The 22,897-nt window shown below is 43.8% G+C and overlaps 1 protein-coding gene across 9 annotated transcripts in view; it reads left to right on the forward strand.

Annotated features, from left to right (window-relative positions):
* The window catches only part of MAP2 (microtubule associated protein 2), a 227,169-nt gene extending 204,709 nt beyond the window's left edge, over positions 1-22,460 (forward strand). For all 9 annotated transcript variants that reach the window (XM_065669792.1, XM_065669793.1, XM_065669794.1 and 6 more), the window contains 5 exons: positions 402-745; positions 15,314-15,406; positions 16,927-17,008; positions 17,532-17,644; positions 18,327-22,460. In XM_065669792.1, the coding sequence (XP_065525864.1) occupies positions 402-745; positions 15,314-15,406; positions 16,927-17,008; positions 17,532-17,644; positions 18,327-18,542 (848 nt within the window). In that variant the 3' untranslated portion in view covers positions 18,543-22,460. The remainder of the gene's footprint in view (positions 1-401; positions 746-15,313; positions 15,407-16,926; positions 17,009-17,531; positions 17,645-18,326) is intronic.
* The last annotated feature ends 437 nt before the right edge of the window (positions 22,461-22,897 follow it).

Consider the following 22,897-nt stretch of genomic DNA (forward strand, 5'->3'; position numbering starts at 1 on the left):
GTGACAGCATTCTTACTGGCTAGTCAGGTTGTCAGATTGAGTCCCTCAGTGTCAGGTTAGATTCCAAGGGTACTTCTCATCCTTTACCCAAAATGGAAATCAGTGTGGTACTGTGCCTCATTTAGCGAGCTTTGTGGGAAGCATGGCTGTGTTACAGGACAGGGAACTCAGTCACCATATGGGGAGTTTACCAGCTCAACCATACATGACAAGGTAACTCCCGACAGGTTGATGAGCAAAGTAAGACACAGAGATAGACATCCAGTGTGCCATTCTGTAACTAGCACTGCCATCTTAGAACTGTATCTCTCCTGGCACACAGGGATGCAGCACTGGGAGGAGCAGAGGGAAGAAGAGCTGTATTTCTGTGGGTCTAATGTTAGTTTTTGTCCTGCATGTAGGATCAGAGCCAATTCGTAGCAGAACAGGAAAAAGTGGAACTTCGACTCCCACTACTCCGGGCTCCACTGCCATCACTCCAGGGACACCACCAAGCTATGCCTCCCGTACCCCAGGCACTCCAGGGACACCCAGCTACTCCAGGACCCCACACACTCCTGGCACCCCCAAATCTGCCATACTGGTACCTACTGAAAAAAAGGTTGCCATAATTCGCACTCCTCCTAAATCTCCAGCCACTCCAAAGCAGCTACGGGTTATTAATCAGCCTCTACCTGACCTCAAGAACGTCAGGTCCAAAATTGGATCAACAGATAATATCAAATACCAGCCTAAAGGGGGTCAGGTAAGGATTCCACTTTTCATGTTGGGATGGGTGTGGGATGGGAGCCATTTGAGTTGCCTTGCAAATGCTGCTTCTGTTGTCCATCTGCATGGGTTGTTTCAGTGATGATAAAAGGCAGGGGCCAGGACAATCTTGAGAACGTATTTTGTCCCCTGAAAACTAACGGTGCCTCGCTGAGAGCAGTTGGAAAACTTCAGAGTTTGCACTCCATGCCATAGGTAACTTTCAGCCTGAGTCTCATCAGTTGCTGCTTATCTAGTCTTTATCAGTACCAACAAATGGAAGAGTTTTTTTTTTTTTAATTCAAGCAAGTTCACATTCAGCCTAGATAGATGTTAGTAGGATTTCACACTACCATGACCTTTTCTTGGGTCATTCCACATTGCATGTGCATTGTGTTGGGTGATGTTAATGGGGGTTATAGCCTCCAACCTGGCAAATCCACCCCAAGTTAAAGATGATGGGAGGGGACAGATATTAGACTTCACTGTTTTTTTTGCTGCAGGGTTTGAATAAGGAGGAACAGGGCTTAAATTGTATAAACTGGAGAATGAATGTAATAAAAGGAAAGATGAATGTGTAATAAGGCAGATCATGATTTTCTGTTCCCACTGTCTGAAAGAACAAGAATTCAGGGACACGATGCAATTAAAAAGACATAGTTCCATACCTTGCAGAGTTATGCAGTGAAGTGCATTGTCATGAGTATCACTTTTGGCTGAAGACTTAACATGTGTTAAGCAAAGTCATAAAATCAGAGAATGGTTTGGCTTGGAAGAGACCTTAAAGCTCATCCAGTTCCAACCCCCTGCCATAGGCAGGGACACCTTCCACTAGAGCAGGTTTCTCCAAGGCCCGTTCCAACCTGGCCTTGAACACTGCCAGGGATGGGGCAGCCACAGCTTCTCTGGGCACCCTGTGCCAGCACTTCAGCACCCTCACAGGGAAGAACTTCTGCCTAAGATCTCATCTCAGTCTTCCCTCTGGCAGATTAAAGCCATTCCCCTTGCCTTGTTCCTACAGGGCCTTTTCCAAAGCCCCCCTCCAGCTTTCCTATAGCCCCTTTAGGCACTGAGGCTGTTGTAAGGCCTCCCCTTAAGGGGCCTTCTCTTCTCCAGGCTGAACCAGCCCAGCTCTCTCAGCCTGGCTCCATAGCAGTGCTGCTGCAGCCCTCACAGCATCTCCATGGCCTCCTCTGGCCTTGCTCCAACAGCTCCACATCCCTCTTGTGCTGTTGCCCCAGAGCTGGATCAGGACTGTAGGGGGGGTCTCCCCAGAGCATAGCAGAGGGGGATAATCCCCTCCCTGCTGCTCACGTTCTGGGGCACACATTCCAGAAAGCTGGGTTGCACAGTGCTTGCACATTAGATACTTCTATATATATGTGAGATTTCGAATTCATAGTGGAATATACATAGCAGTGAGGTTTGCTTAATTGTGTCTCAGAAAAAAATATTAGATTGGATCAAATCTTAACATTGCAACCTCCTGCAGGTGTTGCAGGGAAAAAAAACTAGGCTCATGTTGTAAACAATAAGGTATCTCTTAGAAGCTGATCCTGTTTTCATGGTAAATTAACGCATTTATTGCTTTCCAGGCTTTGGACAGTAGCCAGTTACTCAGATAAAGTCAAGATAATGCCTCAGCAAAGGTTCTTCTGCCTTTCTTTTGACAAGTATCTGTGTAATTATTTTGTGGGGGAGTTCAACACCCATTTGACATATTGCATGGCAGATGGTAGCAGTGCGCAGGGGCTGCAGGAGGCTCGGAACACAAATTCAGCCTGTGCATCTGGATTAGCATGCCTCATAACAAGCCCAGCTGCTGGACCTCCGGCTCAAAACCAGCACCATGTTAGCCAGCCCTCCTCCTCTTTGGTACTCTCTGTGGACTGTTAACAGCCATACAAGGCCTGCCGGGGAGCACAGCAATTGTATTTCTTTGTGAACGGCATGCCTAGACAGCTACACTTCATAGAGTTGCAGTCTTTGCAGGGTAGTGAAGGATGGCACAGCACTTAGCATTTCACTCTTCCAGGGATCACAGGGGAAATCTGCTGGGTGGGCATAATGTCACTGAAGCTAAAGCATTTTTTAATTCCCAGTGATATGTGGCCACTGAGCTCTGGGTTGAGCAGAGAGAGACTCACTGAAGTTTTCCTTTTTGTCTCATTTATGCCATAGTTGCTTAGTCTAGACAAGAGGTTTTAGGATTAATTCTTGTCCAGTTTAATTTCATAGGGTCTGTGATAGGAACACATGAAAGCTAATTTCATTTCCTTGTGTCCGCTCACTTCTTTAAAGTCTGGTGGCAAATACTGTGCCGTCTGAAATGAGCTGTTATCTGCTATCTGCTTTTAGTGATGATACAGGAAACAAACCGAAAGCTGCTGGAGTTTTATAACCTGAGCTGGAAGTGCTGATAGCAATAACCATAGGAAAAATAAGCAGACAAAAAGCCAGCATATATCTGGGCAAGTTAAGTACATACACATGACATGCAAATCACTAAAAGAATACAGATATGCAGCCCAAAAGTGTCATTTGATACAAGAGGCATATCTGAACCTAGCAGAAGGTCTTCTTTTAGCTTACAGCTGTCCTAGAGAAAGCATCCCCACTCTGAAACTGCCAGAGGCTGAGGTGCAGAACTGAAGAAGCAGGGGATGTTTGAATGCTAAATAAATCAAGAAATACAGTGCTTGAGCCTTGAATTTCATCAAAAGCTCATCAGACAGCAGACTGATTTCACTTCAGCTCTGGCTTGCAGCCTCAGACACAAAGAAGAGAAATAGCTTAACCTGATAGGAAGGATTAAAAAAAAAGGAGCATGCTTCTAGGGGCAGAAGCAAGTTAACTTTGCACTTCATTAAGGTCCTACTAAGAATAGATGGCTTGAGATGTGTTTAATTGGTACTCTGCAGGCTGGAGAAATAAGGGCTTCTCAGCTCTGTGTTGCAGCCAGTAGGTGGTTGTCTGGTTTTCTCTTTATAGTGGAGTATGGTGAAATGTATCATTCTTGGCAAAGCTCAGAGGCGACTCGCTCATGGGTATGTCTTCTGGGCTTCAGATGGATTTTCACACTGCATCAGCTGTGGAGGAAATGCTGTGCTTTCAAATGTAACCCATTTGCATCTGTTATTTCTCAGACAGCCCAAGGGAAGCATGGAGGAACTAGGGGAAGGGGTTGGAAATCTGTTTCAGATGCCAAGACTGGGGTTTTTCTTTTCAGATTTTTGATCTTGAAATTCTGTCTATAAATGGAGTTTGTACCATATCAGAGTGCAGAAGTGCACTGATTGAGTCTTGCCATTACTGACCATGCAGACTATTCATAAAGCAGCACAGGCCAGCAACCAAGGGTAAAGCCAACGTAGATTTGTTTTAATTTAATCTTAAAATGTATACCTAAACCCTGAGCCATGGGCAAGAACTTAAGTGGATGTGAGTCAGCAGAGCTTCATCAAAGTGAATGGAGCTGTATAGACTAGAATGCCACACACAAGGTTTCAATATCGCTACAGTAAGAGCCAGGCATCTTGTAAGAAGTAAGATGACATGTAGAAAAACTCAATCCCTGAGCAAAGTATTCCTTAAAGGTTTTTAGGAAGATGAAGGAAGAACTTCACCATCTTCACTAAACAGTAGAAAACAAAGTGCAGTTACTCATGGCTCAGAACGTCCGAATAAATTGATGACAACGCTATTCAGCAGAACCTGTCCAGAAACCACAAGAATGCTGGCAAGGAGAATAGGCATCTGCGTTAGATGATAAAATAGACCAGCACAGGGAAGTATAAGACATCTCAGAGCTACACAGAGGAGGAGGTTTGTGTGAATATCTGCCATCTTTTTGTTAGCTTCAAAATCAGTTTGGTTGGCAGGAGAGATGACAACACACCTCACCCCCCTCCATCATCACAATTTACAACCCCACCTGCAGAGAGCAGTAGGCTCCTGAATTGTTCCCTGCCTCAGCTATAGGCTGCCAGGATGCAGAGACAGAGACAGACAGATCCGGTGGCACACCAGAGCTGAGCACCTCCTGGGAGAACTACAGGTCAAAAGGGCATTCAGTAAGTTCCCCTTGGGATGGCATCTTGTAACTCTTTGTCCTCTGTTTCATGTGTCTTTGCACCATGTTATGATCACTGATGACTGCCCAAAAATTAATCTGAAGATCTAGATTATATGCTGTTGGTGCACTGGTTGACAGAAAGCGTCCTAAAAGGTAGTGAAGAATATAGACCTAATTAAAGTGCAGACTGAGCTGTTGCTGGGTCCCATTCTGTCTCTCACCTCCTTCTGGCACATCATGCACTGTTTCTCCAATACATTGTGATCTAAAAGCACTTTCATAGAATCATAGAATCCTAGACTGGTTTGAGTTGCAAGAGACCTTAAAGCTTGTCCAGTTCCAAACCCCTGCCATGGGCAGGGACACCTTCCAGCAGCGCAGGGTGCTTCAAGCCCCTTCCAACCTGGCCTTGAACACTGCCAGGGATGGGGCAGCCACAGCTTCTCTGGGCACCCTGTGCCAGCGCCTCAGCACCCTCACAGGGAAGAACTTCTGCCTAAGAGTTCATCTCAGTCTCCTCTCTGGCTGGTTAAAGCCTTTCCCCCTTGTCCTGTCACTTTGGCCCAAGTTAAGAGAATGTGCCTGCTCAGGACAGTGAAGAACATAAATGAACTTAAAAGGTTTGATGCTTCCCCAACCAGAGCCACAGGAGGCAGCTGCACAGGGAAATGTGGATTGACAGTGTGACACGGCAGCAGTGAAAGTACTTAGCTAATGAGAGGCTGGGAGGCAGTTGTTTCCACACTGATAGCTGCGTTCGCTGGAACCAGTTTGTGCATTTACCAAGTCACCAGTTCACAACTGTGAGATAAATTCATCTGTGTCAGTCTGGTTTGGTTTTCTTTATAGATTCCCGGATTTGTGGATTTGCAAGACATTTGAAGGGATTTGTTCTGGACTGAAAATTAGAAATGGATTCATCCCTTGTTAATTGAAGATGGAATGCAAAGAGCCATGGGGAGTTTCAGGCACACCTTCAAAACTCTCACAGCTCAAACCCATAATTTTTAAGGTTTTGAAATTCGGAATTTTGGCTGATCATTACAGATTGCACAGAAATAACATCTTGCAGCTCCCGTGTTCAGACTGCACTCATTTAATGGAAAGCTTGCCCAAGAACAGTCTGTACAGTTAAGCCCTGAATTATTCTGGATAAAAAGGAAGATCTTCCTGACTCATATTTTAGAAAAATGAAGCAATCAGTGCCAAGCTTTAGCAAGTTTTAGAAAGTTTCTTTGAGGAAAGGTATTTGGTTGATAGAAATGAGCAGGGAATTGGAAATTCCTGTCCCAGTCTGACATTCCATCCAGAGGGACCTTGACATGCTTGTAAGGTGGGCTGATGCCAACCTTATGAAGTTCAACCATGACAAGTGCAAGGTCTTACACCTGGGTCGGAGCAATCCCAGGCACAGCTACAGGCTGGGCAGAGAAGAGATTCAGAGCAGCCCTGCAGAGAAGGACTTGGGGGTGCTGGTCAATGAGAAAATGAACATGGGCCGGCTTCAGTGTGCGCTCGCAGCCCAGAAAGCCAACCGTATCCTGGGCTGCATCAAAAGCAGTGTGACCAGCAGGTCGAAGGAGGTGATCCTGCCCCTCTACTCTGCTCTTGTGAGACCTCACCTGGAGTATTGTGTGCAGTTCTGGTGTCCTCAACATAAAAAGGGCATGGAACTGTTGGAACAAGTCCAGAGGAGGGCCATGAGGATGATCAGGGGACTGGAGCACCTCCCGTATGAAGATAGGCTGAGGAAGTTGAGGCTGTTCAGCCTGGAGAAGAGAAGGCTGCGTGGAGACCTCATAGCAGCCTTCCAGTATCTGAAGGGGGCCTATAGGGATGCTGGGGAGGGACTCTTCATCAGGGACTGTAGTGACAGGACAAGGGGTAATGGGTTCAAACTTAAACAGGGGAAGTTTAGATTGGATTTAAGGAGGAAATTCTTTCCTGTTAGGGTGGTGAGGCACTGGAATCGGTTGCCCAGGGGGGTTGTGAGTCCCTGGCAGTGTTCAAGGCCAGGTTGGATGAAGCCTTGGGTGAGATGGTTTAGTGTGAGGTGTCCCTGCCTATGGCAGGGGGGTTGGAACTTGATGATCTTGAGGTCCTTTCCAACCGTAACTATTCTATGATTCTATGATTCTATGTTTATGATACTAGCCAAAGGGGTATTCTGTACCACAGCGCATCATGCCCAATATAGAAACTGAAGGGAGTTAGATGGAGGGGACTGAACACTGCTCAAGTCAGGCTGGGTATCGGTCAGGGGGTGGTGAGCATCGCTTCTATGGGGTTTTTTCTTCATTTTATTCCTCTTTTGCTCTCTCTTTATGTCCTAGTATAATTATTATTATTATTTTATTAATATTATTAATAATAATTTATTATTATTATTAACACCCGTGAGGTTTTTTACCTTTCTTTCAGTTCTCTCCCCCATCCCACCGGGGTAGGGGGGCAGTGCACTGGCAGCAGCATGGTACTTGGTTGCCCGTTATGGTTGAACCACGACAGTCACCAGCTGTCTGATAGGTCTCTAGGCACTAACAAAACCTCCACTGACTACAGTAGCCATAACCTGATGTTTCTCCTTCTTTCGAAGGCTGTTAGCAGCAGTGCACTGATTTCTGCCAGTCAGATCTGGTATATTCAGTCTGTCTAGTTAGAGCTGAAGGTATCACTTTCTGGAGGATCTTTCCAGTGTCTACAGTGGCAGCTTAAGTGACCAGTTCCAACTTTTAGGTAGCTAATGACAGAGGAGACAAATTCTGGCCATGAGGAACCATATGCTACTGGTCTCTTGGTAATAGTGAGGGGAGAAGCTGTAATTTATTTCTTTTTCTAGAGTAGATTGAAATTCCCAGGACATAAATTCTGTGCAAGTCTGAGTCATGCCAGCAGCAGGTTCCGCAGAGGAGGTATTTTCAGCTAAGAAAGAACTAGTCTAGATTTTGAGAAATAAAATAGGGAAAGTTCTTCTTTTGGGAAAAAAATTTCAGGCAATACATAATCTGCATCAGAGCTGTTTGGTCATATAACAGTGTTCTGTCTTGCACAGCAAGATGAGAAAAAGAGTTTATTTTGCTCGATGAGAAAGGGCAGGAAAGAAAAGGATAAAATGCTTAGGGTTTATCTTGGAAATCTGGATTTGAATAAAAAGAGATTCTAAGGGACATGTCTGCTGAGCTTTGGGAAAGCCAGCTTGCATGAAGAGCGAAACACAAGAGAATTTTTTGAACTTGAAGTGAGCAACTGAATTTTCTCCACTATGCTGCAGTAAAGATAATCCAGACACAGTGATTCAAAACTCACCCCTTCTTAAAAATAAGGAACATGATTGGAAAACTGTGATACTTGATGCTCAACACTTGATATTTAAAGCTATTAGTACTCTTGCCACATGTAGGGACTGTTGCCTCTAAAATTTAAGTATCAAACTCTGTAGTTTAGTAATCTGTTTTGTTTAAGGGAGGACTAAAGCAAGGATTCTGTGGTTTAGCTGAATTAACGGAGCTTATAGGGTCTCTTTTATTCGGCATGTGTGAATCTCCTTCAATTTCTTTTGCCATTCTTTGGATGAGCTCCCCAGATTTAGTAAGGGGTGTGATTCCAGAACACGTTACACTTCATCTGATGTGGATCTTGCACTTCCTTGAATTGTCTGTTAAATTCAGCTGGTGTCTCTTGACTGTAAACTCTTTGGCATGGCAAGTGGTCATTTCACTTTGTATTTCCCTGCACAATTATGCAAAACCTGTCACCATCTCTCTATAAGCCTTTTCTCCCTTTATTAGTGGGACTGTACCTAGTTCAGTGTGGTCTCACCTTATTACAGTTATTTGTAAATAGGTAGAAAGCAGCTTGTAAATCAGCTATTGTTGTCCTATGCAAGTATTGAAGATGTATGTGGCTGATTGCAAGACATCTGTTTATTTTACTGATACTTCCCTTTGGAAGTATTGTGGGAATCGCCGGGAGACGAGCTCATCAGATGATGACCAACAAGTCTCGTCTATTGCTAAGCAGATGGATACTTATATACCTTGCTTGCATGTTTATAGTTTGGTTACAGAGAGATCATTGGCTTATAGCTTTTACATGTTACAAGATCATTGGTTTATAGCTTCTACATTTTTGCAGCTACACCGTGCACCCCCCCACCATCCTCCTTCTCATGCACTTATCACTTAGTGGCCTTGGCTGTGATTGGTCATAGTATGTTGCTGTTTGCCGGTGTCCTTCATTTCCTCATTATCTGGCATGAGAGGTTTGCACCATCTTCTACACAGATGTCTTGTTTCAGCTCGTTGATGGGAGCATGACCTTTGACCTTTTTTCAACAAGCCAATCCTCCACAAAGTATCTATTTTCAACTGGTTTTTTTTTTTTTTTTTACAATTTAACTGTTCAGGCTGAAATATTATATGCTGAGTGTCTGCTCTGTACTTAGAGAAATGTCAGAAATGAACCTGTCTTGTTCACCCTTTAGGAAAAGTAAGGTGAGGATGGAATGTTATTTTGCTTATGCTATGTCCAGTACAGCCTTTTCTTTTGAATCTCACTAGTTTATATGCTGGCAGCTTCCCTAGTATGTGTAGCCAGTAATTTCAGGAGTGCAAGGGCTGAACATGATCACAAACTCTTTTTGTAGATGTGGAAAGTCTGAGGCACGGTCTTTCTCTTCAAGAACTTTACTAGGCCAAATAAACACCCTTTCCTCTCCCTCTACCTGTAGCCTCTGCCAGAAACATGAAAACTGTAGTATCATCTGTGCTTGGGAACATGTAGATTTGGAAGCACTGCAGAACTGCCTCTTGATGCTAATAAGATTTTAACCTTAACGTTGGTTCCTATGCAAGACCAATTCTTATCTTACTTAATCCCTGTGTTAACCAGGAGACCAAACACTGAATAATGTCTAGTTCTGTCAAATTACTGTGATGCTGTGGTAAGTAGGAGGAACCTGGCCCTTTCTCATAAGTTGTTAGGAGTCTGGGAGCTTTTCCCAACATCACAGCCTGACAGCATGTTCATACGGCAAGTGGAGCTTTTGTAAATGCTTTAGGCACAGTGTTTGTGGTAGAGCTTCTCAGAGGCCATAACTGCAAGGCAGGGAAAACATAAATGCGTCTCTTGAGGGCCCACGGACTTGTGGACGTCAAGTTTGTCTAAATGATTTCTAACCCAATCCTCCTCAACCAAGGGAAAGACTTCTTTTTCCAGGCCTTCTCCCTGCTCTCCTGGATCAGGGGTTCCTGAGGGCGGGCACTGGCATTGAAGACTGAAGCTAAGAAGGCATTCAGTTTCTCTGCCTTCTCTGCATCCTCTGTCACCACAGTCCCTGCTCCATTCAGTAGTGGGCCCACATTTTCCCTAGTTTTCCTATTATTAATGTATTTGAAGAAGCCCTTCTTGTTGTCTTTGATATCCTTAGCCAGATATAATTCCAAATGGGCCTTGGCTCTCCTAGTTGCATTTGTGTCTACTCTGACAATGCCCCTATATTCCAAAGCTGCCTGTCCCTGCTTCCACCTCCTGTCTCCTGCTTGTCTCTGAGTTTTCACAGAAGTTCCATGTTATCCCTGCAGGTATCCTGTCCCCTTTGCTCAATTTCTTGCTTGTGGGTATGCACTGTTCTTGAGCCTGGAGGAAGAGATCCTTGAATATTAACCAGCTCTCAAGGACCCTTCTTCCTTTTAGGGCCCATTCCTGTGGGATTCTCCCACGAAGGCCCCCGAAGAGTCCAAAGTTAGCTCTCCTGAAGTCCAGGGTTGTGATCTTATTGCCCTGCTTCATCCTTGCATGATACTGAGCTCCAAGATTTCATGGTCACTGGTCACTGTAGCCCAGGTTGCCCCAACTTTCACATCACCAGCCGGTCCTTCCTTGTTTGTTAGTACAAGGTCCAGCAGTACACCTTTCCTTGCTGGTTCCTGCATCACCTGGATCAGAAAGTTATCAGTGCTTTCTAGGAATCTCCCACATTGTTTGTTCCTCCAGCAGATGTCTGCCTCCAGTAGGTGACAGGGTGATTGAAGTCTCCCATGAGAACCAGAGCCTGTGATTGTAAGGCTGCTCCTTGACTCACTCATCATCCACCCTGAGACAAAGTTCCAGACATTCCAGGTGTTCTCTCACATAAAGGACAACTCCACCACCTTGCCTTACTGGCCTGTCTTTCGTAAAACACATGTAGCCATTCATGACAACATTCCAGTCACGCCAGCTATGCCACCATGTCTCTGGAATTGCAGCCAGATCAAAGCCCAGCGACTGCACATGGATTTCTAATTCTTCCTGTCCATTTCCCATACTATGTGCACTGGTATACATTTGGTTTCCTACCCATGCCCTGCATCTCCCAGTACTTTGATAGATAGCATTCAAACAGCACAGAAGGTGCTGGAGCACAGTTTCTGATTCCTGCTGGGGTCTCCTAGAAGTAGTGTGAGTTACTGAGGCTATGCTATGTGCACATCAGCACAGTCTGCTCTAGGCTTCAGTTCTGGATCATTGCTTAGGAGTTGTCAGAGGACAGAGTGGGGGAAAGTCTGTCAGACTTTCAGAGCTTCAGACAGAAGCTAATTTTTCCTTGGGCAGTGTGGTTTTGTGGTATAAACCCAGCATTGTCTGTAAGGCTTAATTTTTCCACTGTGGTTTAACTTTACATGGATATGACAAATGCTGAGGAACCTCAGCTTGGTCCAGATCAAAATCCTGACTTCCAGGATCCAGCATACCTGGGCAAACCAGCATCAGGTCAGAAGAGAATGTACCCATTTCAGACTGGTAGGTCAGTGCAAGAGCTGTGACGGACCCTGTCAGGATATTATCTTGTTGGAATGTTTAGTGAGCATGAATAGAAAGTAGTCCTGTTTCTGCCACAGACTACGATGTTCCCTTTCCTGAATGAGAGCATGAGCAGGCTTCATCTTTCTTTTAATGTGCAGCACAATTGAGGTGCATATATGTATGTCCCTACCACACCTCCACCCCCACAGAAGACGTACTTACACATTCAGGAGCACAGAGACCTCCCTGGTGAGTAATGGTGTTTGTGCTGCTTCTGTCACAGAGAGCTGCATAATCTAATTCCTTTCATCAAGTGCCATCATAAATGTTTATAATTTTGTTGTCATAGCTCTGTTCCTTTAAGAGGCAGTTCCAGAGCTTGCCTTCTCTGACAGTTACAAATTTCCCTCTAGATTCCAGCTTCAAATAATTCACAGTCACTTTATATTCTTTGTTTGCAAGCCAAAGTTTCTCTTTAACCTAAATAGTTCCTGCCCCTCTCTGGTACTTTCCCTCTCCTGTTTACAGTCTGATTTCTCAAAGGAAACAAAGCTTGTGCAGTCATGCTGGCTGGCTGGCAATCTCAGCCATCCTCAAGTCATTTGTAAGCTGTTGGCCAGTTTCAGCCAGTGCTGGCAAGGGAGCAGTGGTTAGAAACACAGGCAGTCCCTCCAAGTTGGGTGGTAGTTGTTGACTGGGTACAAAACAGATTCAGCATAACACAGTCATTGGGGTAAAGGCAGTGATAACTCAGCCCTTCTCCTTACTCAGAGACAACAAAAAGCTAGCTGGTTGTGTACTGGTTTCTGTTTGCCCTGTCTACCAAACCTGAGAAAAAAATTGGGAGATACTGTTGGCAAGAGGGAATAGGGCTTGCTGAAGAATATAGGATGGAGGGATTAAGCAATTTAAAGCTGTAGTCTACAGGAAACAAGGTTCCAGTAGTTGTGGAATTCTTTAGCTATAGAAGGTAGTCATGATTTAAATGTGTGCAGGGAAGGGGAGAAATGGATCATCAGAGAAAACCTTGGATCAGTGCAGTTCTTCCCTGTGCCAGAGGACCAGCACAGCACATCCACATCACTCAGCTCACTTCAGCCCTCAGAACAGGACATAAATGATACATAGGTCTCCTGCTCGCCCTTCCACACAGGGGCACATTTCACTCAGTGAGACAGAGAGGATAATTGAGGTGATTGGTCCTTTACAGATCTGCTAGCCAGGTCCATAGGCCAGGAAACTCATAAACTGTCAAGACTTCTGGGTGAAAATCAGCCTTTAGGCACTTGATCAAAGGCACCATCTCAACTTATCACCTTGCTTTGGGTCCATTTTAAGCTACAGGCCCCTGAGCTGAGGCAGCACTTAAGGTCTTGTCATGTCCCCTACGTGAGCATTTTCAGAGCAAATGCACCCCTGTGGCCATTGCAAAGAGGTGCTGCTGATCCATTGCTTAGAGATGTGATCAGAAAGTGCTAGGAAGGCTTTCTGTTTTGCCCAGTTGTGTCTAGCCTGAAGCTCCCTGGGAGCCAGATCTGTCTCCACATCAGACGTGTGTTTCTCTAACTGATGTGACACCTGTCTTGTATAGTACTGTGGTACATTTTTAAACAAATAGGCTATTGAGAGAAAGCACAAGAATAAAACTCCAAAGGCATTTGCTTTCATGTTTCAGCATACGTTGGTTTACTTGGATGGATTAAGCAAATAGGAGGGAGGAAGACAGAAATCTGCTTACTGAATATGCCCATCTGAAGGTGACCTACCAGTTGTGTTTTCTGGTGTTGTCATCACCCTTATTGCTAAGAATGCCACCACACACATCTTTGCTAGTTAAAGCCAGAGAACACTTAACATCCTAATAGTTTGACTGATTCAGTGGTTATATGTAATGAGGGGGACCCATGAAAACAGCTTGCTGTGAAGAAATTCTTCACATTAGCTGCAAAGTGTGACCCTCTGAAGATTTCTTCTTTTTTACTGGGCTTAAGTGCTTAGTGCTAGAGGGATTCGACTCATCAAAACATGACGTCCCCACTGCAAGAGCTGGGAGCTGCAAAATCTGGTATCCCTGTAAGGAGGTAAATAGTCTTGTCCTAGTATGGAGAGGCAAGGCATAGAGGGAGTGATGTGTCTCAGATTTATCAGGCAGCATGGAGCAGTTTGGGGACCTGAAGCCAGGCAGCAGCAACTGCACAGGGTTCTTCTCTGACTGGCCACTTTAGCTCCTTTTCAGCTGCTTTGTGTTTCTGGAGTGGAAAAAAGTCACAATAAGGTACCCCCATGTATCCTTCCCTTTCTCTTACCTCAATATCAGTCACTTTAAGTTTCCCTACAATAGCAGCCAACAGGACTGTGCTAAGCAGTATGCCAGCGAAGGCTCTACAAATGCCACTTAGCAAAATGAAGAGACAACCCCCAAAATTCTGTGGCTTTCTGTACCGTAGAGTGTAAATTCATACTGTATATTAATAACAGAGAGATAAATAAAATCCAACCTAACACTTGAATAAAGACTTCATATTTAATCCAGAGAAAGAATAAGATGCATGGGTGGCACTCTTTGAGTAATTAAAACCTCCTGGTACAATGAAAACAGGTGCAGCCTTGGCCAGAAACACCTTCTCACACATCTGAAAAGCTTAATACTGGTGATCCCGTGCCCCTGCTCAGGAAGAAGTCTGGAAGTGGTGTCACTTATATGTGCAGCCTGCACCCAGGTGTCCCTGCCTACTCATAACTGCTGGCCAGCAGCATATCATTCCTGGGGAGGACAGTCATTGGTGGCAGCCGGCTTCTGCCAGGTGGAGGAACTGTTTTGACATGGGGGTCAAGATGACATTTGAGATGGGGGTAACACTCAGGACAGCATGGCCGGCCCTTTGCGGAGTTCACCTCCAGGCACTGTCGTATGCCTGTGGTGCAGCTGAGGTGACACAAAAAAATGCAGGCTCCTAGTGTCTGTAAAGGAGGCTAGCACCATCAAGGGACAGCGGGGTACTTGTTCTGCCAGAAACAGAGAACACAGGGGAGAAGCACCAGAAATCAGAAAGCAGTGATTGCAGCTGTAGGTTTCCAGATCTCGTTTTCTGCATTGCCCTTTAGTGGATGACAGTAAAGAGAGAGAGCAGTAGAGAGCTCTGACTTCAGATTAATTTTGTCGGTCCCATTTCACAGGACACTGTAATCTATGAGCTGCTGTTATGACTGTATGGCAGGAGGGGCAAAATACCTCAGGATTTCAACCTATGCGTGATCTGGCTGGATCTGGGATTTCTGCATGAAATCATAGAGTACTGAGTTGTGGGAAGGAGGGTTTCCATCTTTTCCTTGTGGCTGGTCCAGCAGAAATACAGACATCACTCAAACCAGCCTAGGACAGGCTGTCCAAGGACTATCCAGTCCTGGCAAGCAAGGAGTTCATTGAGGTTTTCAGGCAAAAGCCACCTCTCTTATCTCCCAGTATAAAAACTTTCTCCTTTGTATTTCACCACCACTTTGTAAAGTAGAAAGAGAGCAGCATAGTGTATTTACATATGCTGTATTAGCATACTAAGCATAGAGATTGGCATGGTTTGCTTTCTTACATTTCAGTACAAGTGGGAAGGAGTCACAGCAGGAGGTAAAATTACCCTGTCTCCCTTGTCCTGCACCCTGATGGAGTGTGTGTATGGTATATAGTAAGTTACCTCCGATTCCTTTTAGGTTAGGATTTTAAACAAGAAGATCGATTTTAGCGATATTCAATCCCGCTGTGGTTCCAGAGATAACATCAAACATTCTGCAGGGGGAGGAAATGTAAGTAGTATGGACACCCTGTGAACAGGAATCTCCACTGTGGTGACCTGCCTCGCACAGCCAGACCCTTCTGTCTCCCTTCCTCTGAGCACTACTTTCCTTCTTGCTACTGTTTCACGTGTGAGTCCGGTCTGGTAGTCCTGTGAGCCCTGTGTATGCAATGGTAGCCTCCTGATCTTTCCGCACAGTGCACAATACATTTCCAGAATTTGGATGGGCAAAGGAAATGAGAATAGAAGAGTTATCTCTGAACGTCCAAGGGTGCTGATGGTAAAAGTCCAGTGTGGGCTGAAATGATTCAGTGCCTTTCATGGGAGTGGCCCAAAAAAGTAATTTCCAGAGACTACAGCTCACAGTGAGACTGCAGCCTCACAGATGGGCATCTTCCAGTGCCTCAGTCCTTCCTCAGCTAACCTTTCAGTTATGTGCATTCATCAGAGAGAAAGAAGAAAAATAAAACATAAGAACAAAGAAAGCTTAGAGGATGTGATGGGCCAGCATGCTGAGTACTAATGCCACAGCATTATTCCAGTGTGACAAATTGAGGTTGCTCAGGGTTTGACCAGACACCTCTCAGTTCAATGGAACATCTTAAGGAAGACCTTAAGGCAGCTATGACCCTCCTGATGGAAATGCTCTCCTCTGAGATGGAAGAGCTGATGGTGTGGGCATGTCTGATCCAAACAGATTCAGTACAGCCGCCAGTGCTGGCTTAACTCATTGCTGGTGATGTGAGCAAACCAATGGCACTGTAGTTACCCTGGAGCTCCTGTCTAGCCTGGAGGGGCTGCCACCTGCTACCACAGTCGCTGTGATTGTGGGCTGCATCTGGAAGGTGTTTGGGAGTGTAGCAAGGCAGCAGTGTGGCTCTGTGGCTGTTCCCAAGCTGGGCTCAGCACAGTCATGGTAATGCAGCCAACAGTAGGGCAGGGAGCAACAGGGGGAAGGAGGGTGCCTGTGCTGCTGCCTGACTGAGTGTAGCAGTGCTGCCGCTCTTGGGTAGGCACCACCAAGCCAGCTAGCTGTCTGAACACCAACCAGCTCAGGTAGAGCTGCAGGAGTCACACATGACCTTCCATAGTGGACTGACATGAAATACATACTGTATATGAATGCAGAAAAGTACGAAACAGATAGTAGAGAGGAAGAAAAGTTGCCACAATGCACATTCAAGAGGAGAAGCAAACGGATGGGTCCTGCTGCATGCATGGCTTTGCAGCATCCACCTCAAGAGGAGGCTCAGAAACATGTTAGAAAGAACTCACAAGCTGATCTGCTTTGTCCTTCTCTTTGTTCTGCTGATAGTAAAGCTTAACCCAGCTCTGTCACTCCCTACGTGGGAAGGAAGCTTGCTGTATTAATCCAGGTGTTTCCTCCTTTGTGGCATGGTCTGTTTTCAACTAAACATCTCTCTTTTTCCAGTGGTTTCTAGAGGCTTAGGCTCTTCCTCTGCAGGGCTTGGATTTTAACTTATTTGACTCTCTTCATGCCTGTAATTTGTGTATGTGTGCTTTTGACAGGTGCAAATTGTAACCAAGAAGATTGACTTGAGTCATGTGACTTCCAAGTGTGGCTCACTCAAGAATATCCACCACAAGCCAGGTATTGTAGGAATTTCTGGGATGTGGGACAAAGCAAAGACCTAATCCTGTTATGTCAAAGAGAAATCATGGATGATACCATTCTCTTTTATAGTCTAAGAGAAAGTAAATACACTTTGCAAATAAAACTAATAGTCTTACCTCTCTTTGACTAGATATATAAAGGCATAAAGGTATGGGGCCACCTGCTTTAGAGAGGAGATAAAAAAAAAGTAATGCAGAAAGATGCTGTTGTGGCATAATGTTAGTCTGATATGATACTGAATGCAGACTGAAGTCAGCAAAATACTTAAGCATGTGCTTAAATCCCATGAAAATCAGTAGGGCTACAGCACATGCTTACAGTTTGAATATGCGTTGAAGATTTTATGTTTTACTGTGGTCTGTTCATTGTATTCTGTGCTTCTCTAAAACCATTGGATCTCAGCTAAAAGGGAAGTAACGTGAAGCATCCGTGTGCATCAAGTCAAACTTTCTCCTGAAACATTCCAGCCTCTTACTCGGTATTTCCTTTTCCTGCGCAGGAGGCGGGCGTGTGAAAATCGAGAGCGTGAAACTGGATTTCAAAGAAAAAGCTCAGGCTAAAGTTGGTTCACTGGAAAATGCCCACCACGTACCTGGCGGTGGTAACGTCAAGGTAAGGGGACAGCCATCACAGAAAAGGCCACCACTGTGCCCCTCACCCACTGAAACGATCAGAGCTGTGAATTCAGTGATGCCTCTGAATTGAGTAGGAACATCTGTTTGTTCTCTTTCAAGTGCACTCACATGCTGTTTGTTCCCTTTGGAATTTGGAGTGACAAGTCTCACATCCACATCTAAGCTGAGAGTGAATTTTAAAAGTGCAGCATCCTGTAGCTTGTGCACTGGCTTTCCCCATAAAGATTAACCTAGGTCGGGACTGTTGTACAGTGTGATCTAATCAGTTTGTAGTATGTATCAGGGCTGCTTTGTGAAACAGAAGGAAAACGTCTTGAAAGTAAGATCAACTCCTACAGACATTTGAAAATACAGATTTCAGAAACAAAGCACAATGCCCATAAAATGTATATTAAATTCATAGAAATAGGAACAATGGTACTGCTCATTAAAGCATCCATCCATCAGAGACAGAAATAGTAAGAGAATGTAATATATTAAACTAGTATATATTAAACAAGGTGAAAAAAATCTTCAGTTTCAGTTATTCTAAGGAGTGAAGAAGCTTCAGTCATTGTAAGAGTTCTTAAAAGTAAACAAAATGAGACCCAAATGATGATCTATAACAAGATAATTTGGTGAATATCTAATGTTTTAAATTCTTTGCTTTCCTGGAGCAGATTGACAGCCAGAAGCTAAACTTCAGAGAGCACGCTAAAGCCCGAGTCGATCACGGGGCTGAGATCATCACACAGTCACCAGGCAGGTCCAGCGTGGCTTCACCACGCAGACTCAGCAACGTCTCATCCTCTGGAAGCATCAACCTGCTTGAGTCACCCCAGCTTGCTACCCTCGCTGAAGATGTCACAGCAGCCCTTGCTAAGCAGGGCTTATGAATCTGCTCGTTTCGCATTGTATGAAGTAATAATATCTAGGCATGAGCTCTTGGCAGGAATGGGCTCAGAGCAGGTGTTACATTCATTCTTTACCATGTCTAAAATAAAGTCCCATCCCAAGACTTGTAGTTAAGATACAGTTAAATAAACAGAAAAAAATATAATTAAATAGATGCAGAAATTGGCCTGATCTCCATTTATAACAGGAAGACACTGGCTTTATATGGGTAATACAACTGCAGTATGTTACATTGGACAGTTATTGTTGCTCTGCTCTGTCTTGCATGGAGTACCGTACTATGATAAAATGCATTTTTACCTTTCATGTGCCTGAAGGCCATCCACCTCTTTCTGAAGAGCCTTGTTAATATCCCAAGTTGCTCATTTCACTGTTCTGTTGATAGCTGGGGAAATAAAAGAAATTGCCCATTGTAAGTTATGACAGCTTAAATGAACAGTTTGCTTAGCAGAAGGAAGGGCATATAGAGAAATTCAAGTTTAATTAAAAAAAAAAAAAAAGGGTGTTATTTTGTATAAATGAGTAGAACAAAAGTTGAATTAAGTTATTAACATTTTTTGGGGGCCTGGTTAATTATGTCAGTGTATAGCTGAAAAGCCAATAAATTATTTAACTAATAACTAAAAGTAGTAGTTGAAAACACTCAAACCATGCTTGGGGAAGTGCTGTAATAAAGCTATTGAAAGCAGCACTTCCACCCCAACAGACTTGTGTCTGATTAGAAAGTTGGTTAAGCGGCTAGATTTGTGTATGCACCACTGGTTTCACATCCTTTCCATCTGTTTGATACAGTATTATAGATATATATATATTTCTCTGTGGCCATTTGTGATACGCCCTCCTCATATACTTGAATATTCTACTTCTTTATTCACAGTATCTGTGTTTCTTGCACCCTTTGGTGTTGCAATTTTAGGTATGTAAAACTAGATGTTAGCAGGGGTTTTTTTCCCTATTCGTAAGAATACATTTAAAAAAAAGATGAAAATTTTAGCATGAAGTTGCTTTCTGTAACAACTAAAAGCCGTGACCCTGTTTTAGTGCCAGATGCAAGTCTCTTCTGTGATGCTACAAAAAGGATTCCTTCCCTCTTCCCTTCTCTCCCTTTCTTCACAAAGGTATGATTTTGTGGGGTCCGGATGTTTGTAAAAGGGTCTCCAAAGATGGCTGAGTTTGGATTCTGAATTTAAAAAACAAATCCACAATAGTTTGGTTCTGGGGTTGTTGTTTTGTTTTTTTTCCTTTCTTCGTCTTATTTTATTTTTTATTTTTAGTTGGTTGGTCTTGTTTTTTTTTTAACTCCTGTAGTAACAGTGAATGTTAGATTTATTTATTTTTTTTCTTTTGCTAAAGTTGAAACACAGAAAAAAAAGTATTAATATGTTTTTTTCCACTCCTTTAGTGATGACTTATGCACTCAGGCACTCAGATAACAGTGATAAACATAACAGAGATGCCTGTAAGTTGTAGTATGTGGATAAATAAAATGAGCCCCCTAGACTGGGTTGCCATAGCGGTTCATCAGTAAATAGGGCATCTTAAAACCTGAGCAAAGTGGGATCATACTGACTATAAAAAGTATAAGGAAAAGTGTGCATAAAAGATGGAAGGCAGAGATACATAAACAAGCGATCCAACGGAGTTACCTGTGGGAACTCTGACACTATCTTATGGACACTAAGAGAACACTGAAGGTAATATTGTAGTATTATGCATCAGCAGATGATCGCCTGCTGGTACTATATGTACAGTAGACATATGGAATGACCAGTTTACATTCTTGCAGATTGTTTGATGTTTTCCTTTTGAAATCTCTCAGCTAAACTTTGCACTGTCAGTTGAGCTATACTCAATACATGTATTAGGTTAACATTGTGTGTTGGAAGCTTTTGATCTGTTCTTTTTCCTTCTTAATTTGTATGTGTGCGTGTGTGTGTGTTGGGCTTTGATCTGAAAAGACTCATAGAGATTTTTATGTCTGTGGAGAAGGATTCAGATAATCAATAGCACAGGATTCCCCGCCATTAAATTCAGGTAGTAAATGCACAGTTACTAGACAGTAAATGTTCAGTGGACCAAAGGGGGATTTTGGGTAAGCTGTCACAGTAGCACAAAGACAAAACAAAAAGGTTATATCTCTAAAAATTTTACTGAAGATGAACTAACAGCCCCACACATGACACTGCAGCTCTGCAAAAAGCTTTTTCACACTGTAAAGTACCTAATACTGCTTGTAAGTCAGTTGTTTTATACAAAGGACAGGGAGTTTAGAACCATGCTAAGTGCATCTGGATTTCTGCCTTGTATTTGTTATACTTTTGGTTAGAGTGATACTACAATTTCCATGGAAACAGTGTCAAGGGAGGTACATTAAAAGCCTCTTCCCCTTTTTCCTGGAAAAACAACAAAGATGGAAAGGAAAACCGACAGCATAGCACATTGCTCTGATCATCCTGTCAATTACTATAAATTAACCTTGAGCAGGGTTTTTTTAATGCCTTTGGCCAATGTGGGAGAGAAACTACAGTACTACTGAACCTCAGCTTCTCTGAAGCTGAACACTAGCTAGTGAGCACAGCTTTCACTAGGGAGTCAGGGTTTTTTGATTACCCTTTGAAATTGACAAATTCTAGAAAATGAAGCTTAGTTAATCCACCTATGAGTCCAGAGTAATTTATTTTGTGCATTAAAATGAGCTTTCTTGTCTTGATTTGAGCAAAGATCTTTGTAATCATAATCATACTTCCATAGACAGAATGCTAGAACACTGTGGAGTCAGATGAAAAGAAAGAGTTTTGTGCTGTTAAATAAATAAAACCCCAAAGTTATGTTACATGACTCTAGATGTTCACTGAAATGCTCATACTAATCTTCTCCAGAAGAGTGCTGGTTTTTAAAACAACAGTTTGTAAATACGTAATGCCCACTAAAGAAGATAGGGCCAGCTTCCTGGAACCCACATCCGTTCTGTTTCTTTTCCACAGGCATGTTGAGCCAGCAGGTATGCTGGGTGCCTAAGACCCAACCCTGTAACAAAGCAGAGATAATCCAGATAAAAGGAATGGTGAAATCTTGTTTGGATAGATAGGGGAGAGCCCCAGATTAATAATGCATCAAGTTGCAGAGACAAAAATGCTTCTGCCCCATCTGCAGAGTTCTGTTTCTATGTAACCACAAGCAGAAAGAAATCAAAGTTGAGCAAAGCTCTGTCCAGCAACTGTTAAGGAAAAACTGATACTGATGAGGGACATTGTATGCCCACAAGGGCTATGTATATTTTCCCTGTACGGCAGTAAATGGTACTATCCATTCAACATGCTGCTAAGGTACAGTAGTAACCTCATCGTGACTGCTTACAGACCTAAGTTTGCCTATATGCACGACCCAAAGGGAGTCGAAAGGCAGCCTCTGTGGACTACCACACATGAGCAGAAGTTTTTTCCATGCTGGACCAAATACCAAGTACAAATATCCCTTCAAAGGCAAATGCCTTGAAGAGTAGATCACATTTGCTATGAAAATCAGCGCAGGTAGATTTCTAGGCTAGGTGTCTGTTGAGTTCACTGATTGCTAAAGCAACTCCCTCTGCAACTCCAGCAATTCCCACTGCAGGAAGGTAAATTAGTTTCACACTTGGAAAAGTCAAGCACATAAAAGCCACTTCAACTTTAGCAAAGAGAAAAAGCCAACAAATAATCATGCTGTATGCTGGGATATCAAGGAATACAGTCTGCTGTTACAAACCTGTGTTTTTCTCTGGTAATTCTAGAGCCTGTTACCATAAGAGGCATTTCTTGAATGGCTGGTGGTAGGTAGTTCATGTTTTTCACTCCAATTTGCAATTGTATTTGTTGCTGTATAGTGATTGTTTTGCAAAATAAAATCGCTTGTCATCTAAACGCTTGTGTTGGTTTCCAGTGTTTGTGGTGCAGCTCCTCCTGTGTTCAACCACTGCGCACTGCTGCCCTGCTGCCCTGCATGGAAACAAGTTGTGGTGCACCCCCTGCCACTGCGGTCAGCCTTACCAGGAGGGCCAGAAAGGATTAAGTGTCCCTTTTCCTCAGTTAATCTCTGTTAATTCTTGCCAAAGGAACCAGTTTTTATAGCTAGTGCTCTCTCCTGCGGGATGTATTTCCCTGCTTTATGTGAACATACAATCCTGTCCATCCTGCAGTCCCAGCCTACAGGTGAGGTTCAGCATTACCCTGCAGCGACCCATTGAGCCCTCCAGGCAGAAAGACCCACCAATGAGCCGGTACCCCCTCCCTTGACACGGGGTTCTCTTCACCGCAGGGGTGTGTGAGGGTGTCGCCAATGGCCGGAGCCATGCCTCTGT

The sequence above is a fragment of the Lathamus discolor genome, chromosome 3 (genome assembly GCF_037157495.1).
Source record: "Lathamus discolor isolate bLatDis1 chromosome 3, bLatDis1.hap1, whole genome shotgun sequence".
NCBI lineage: Eukaryota > Metazoa > Chordata > Aves > Psittaciformes > Psittacidae > Lathamus > Lathamus discolor.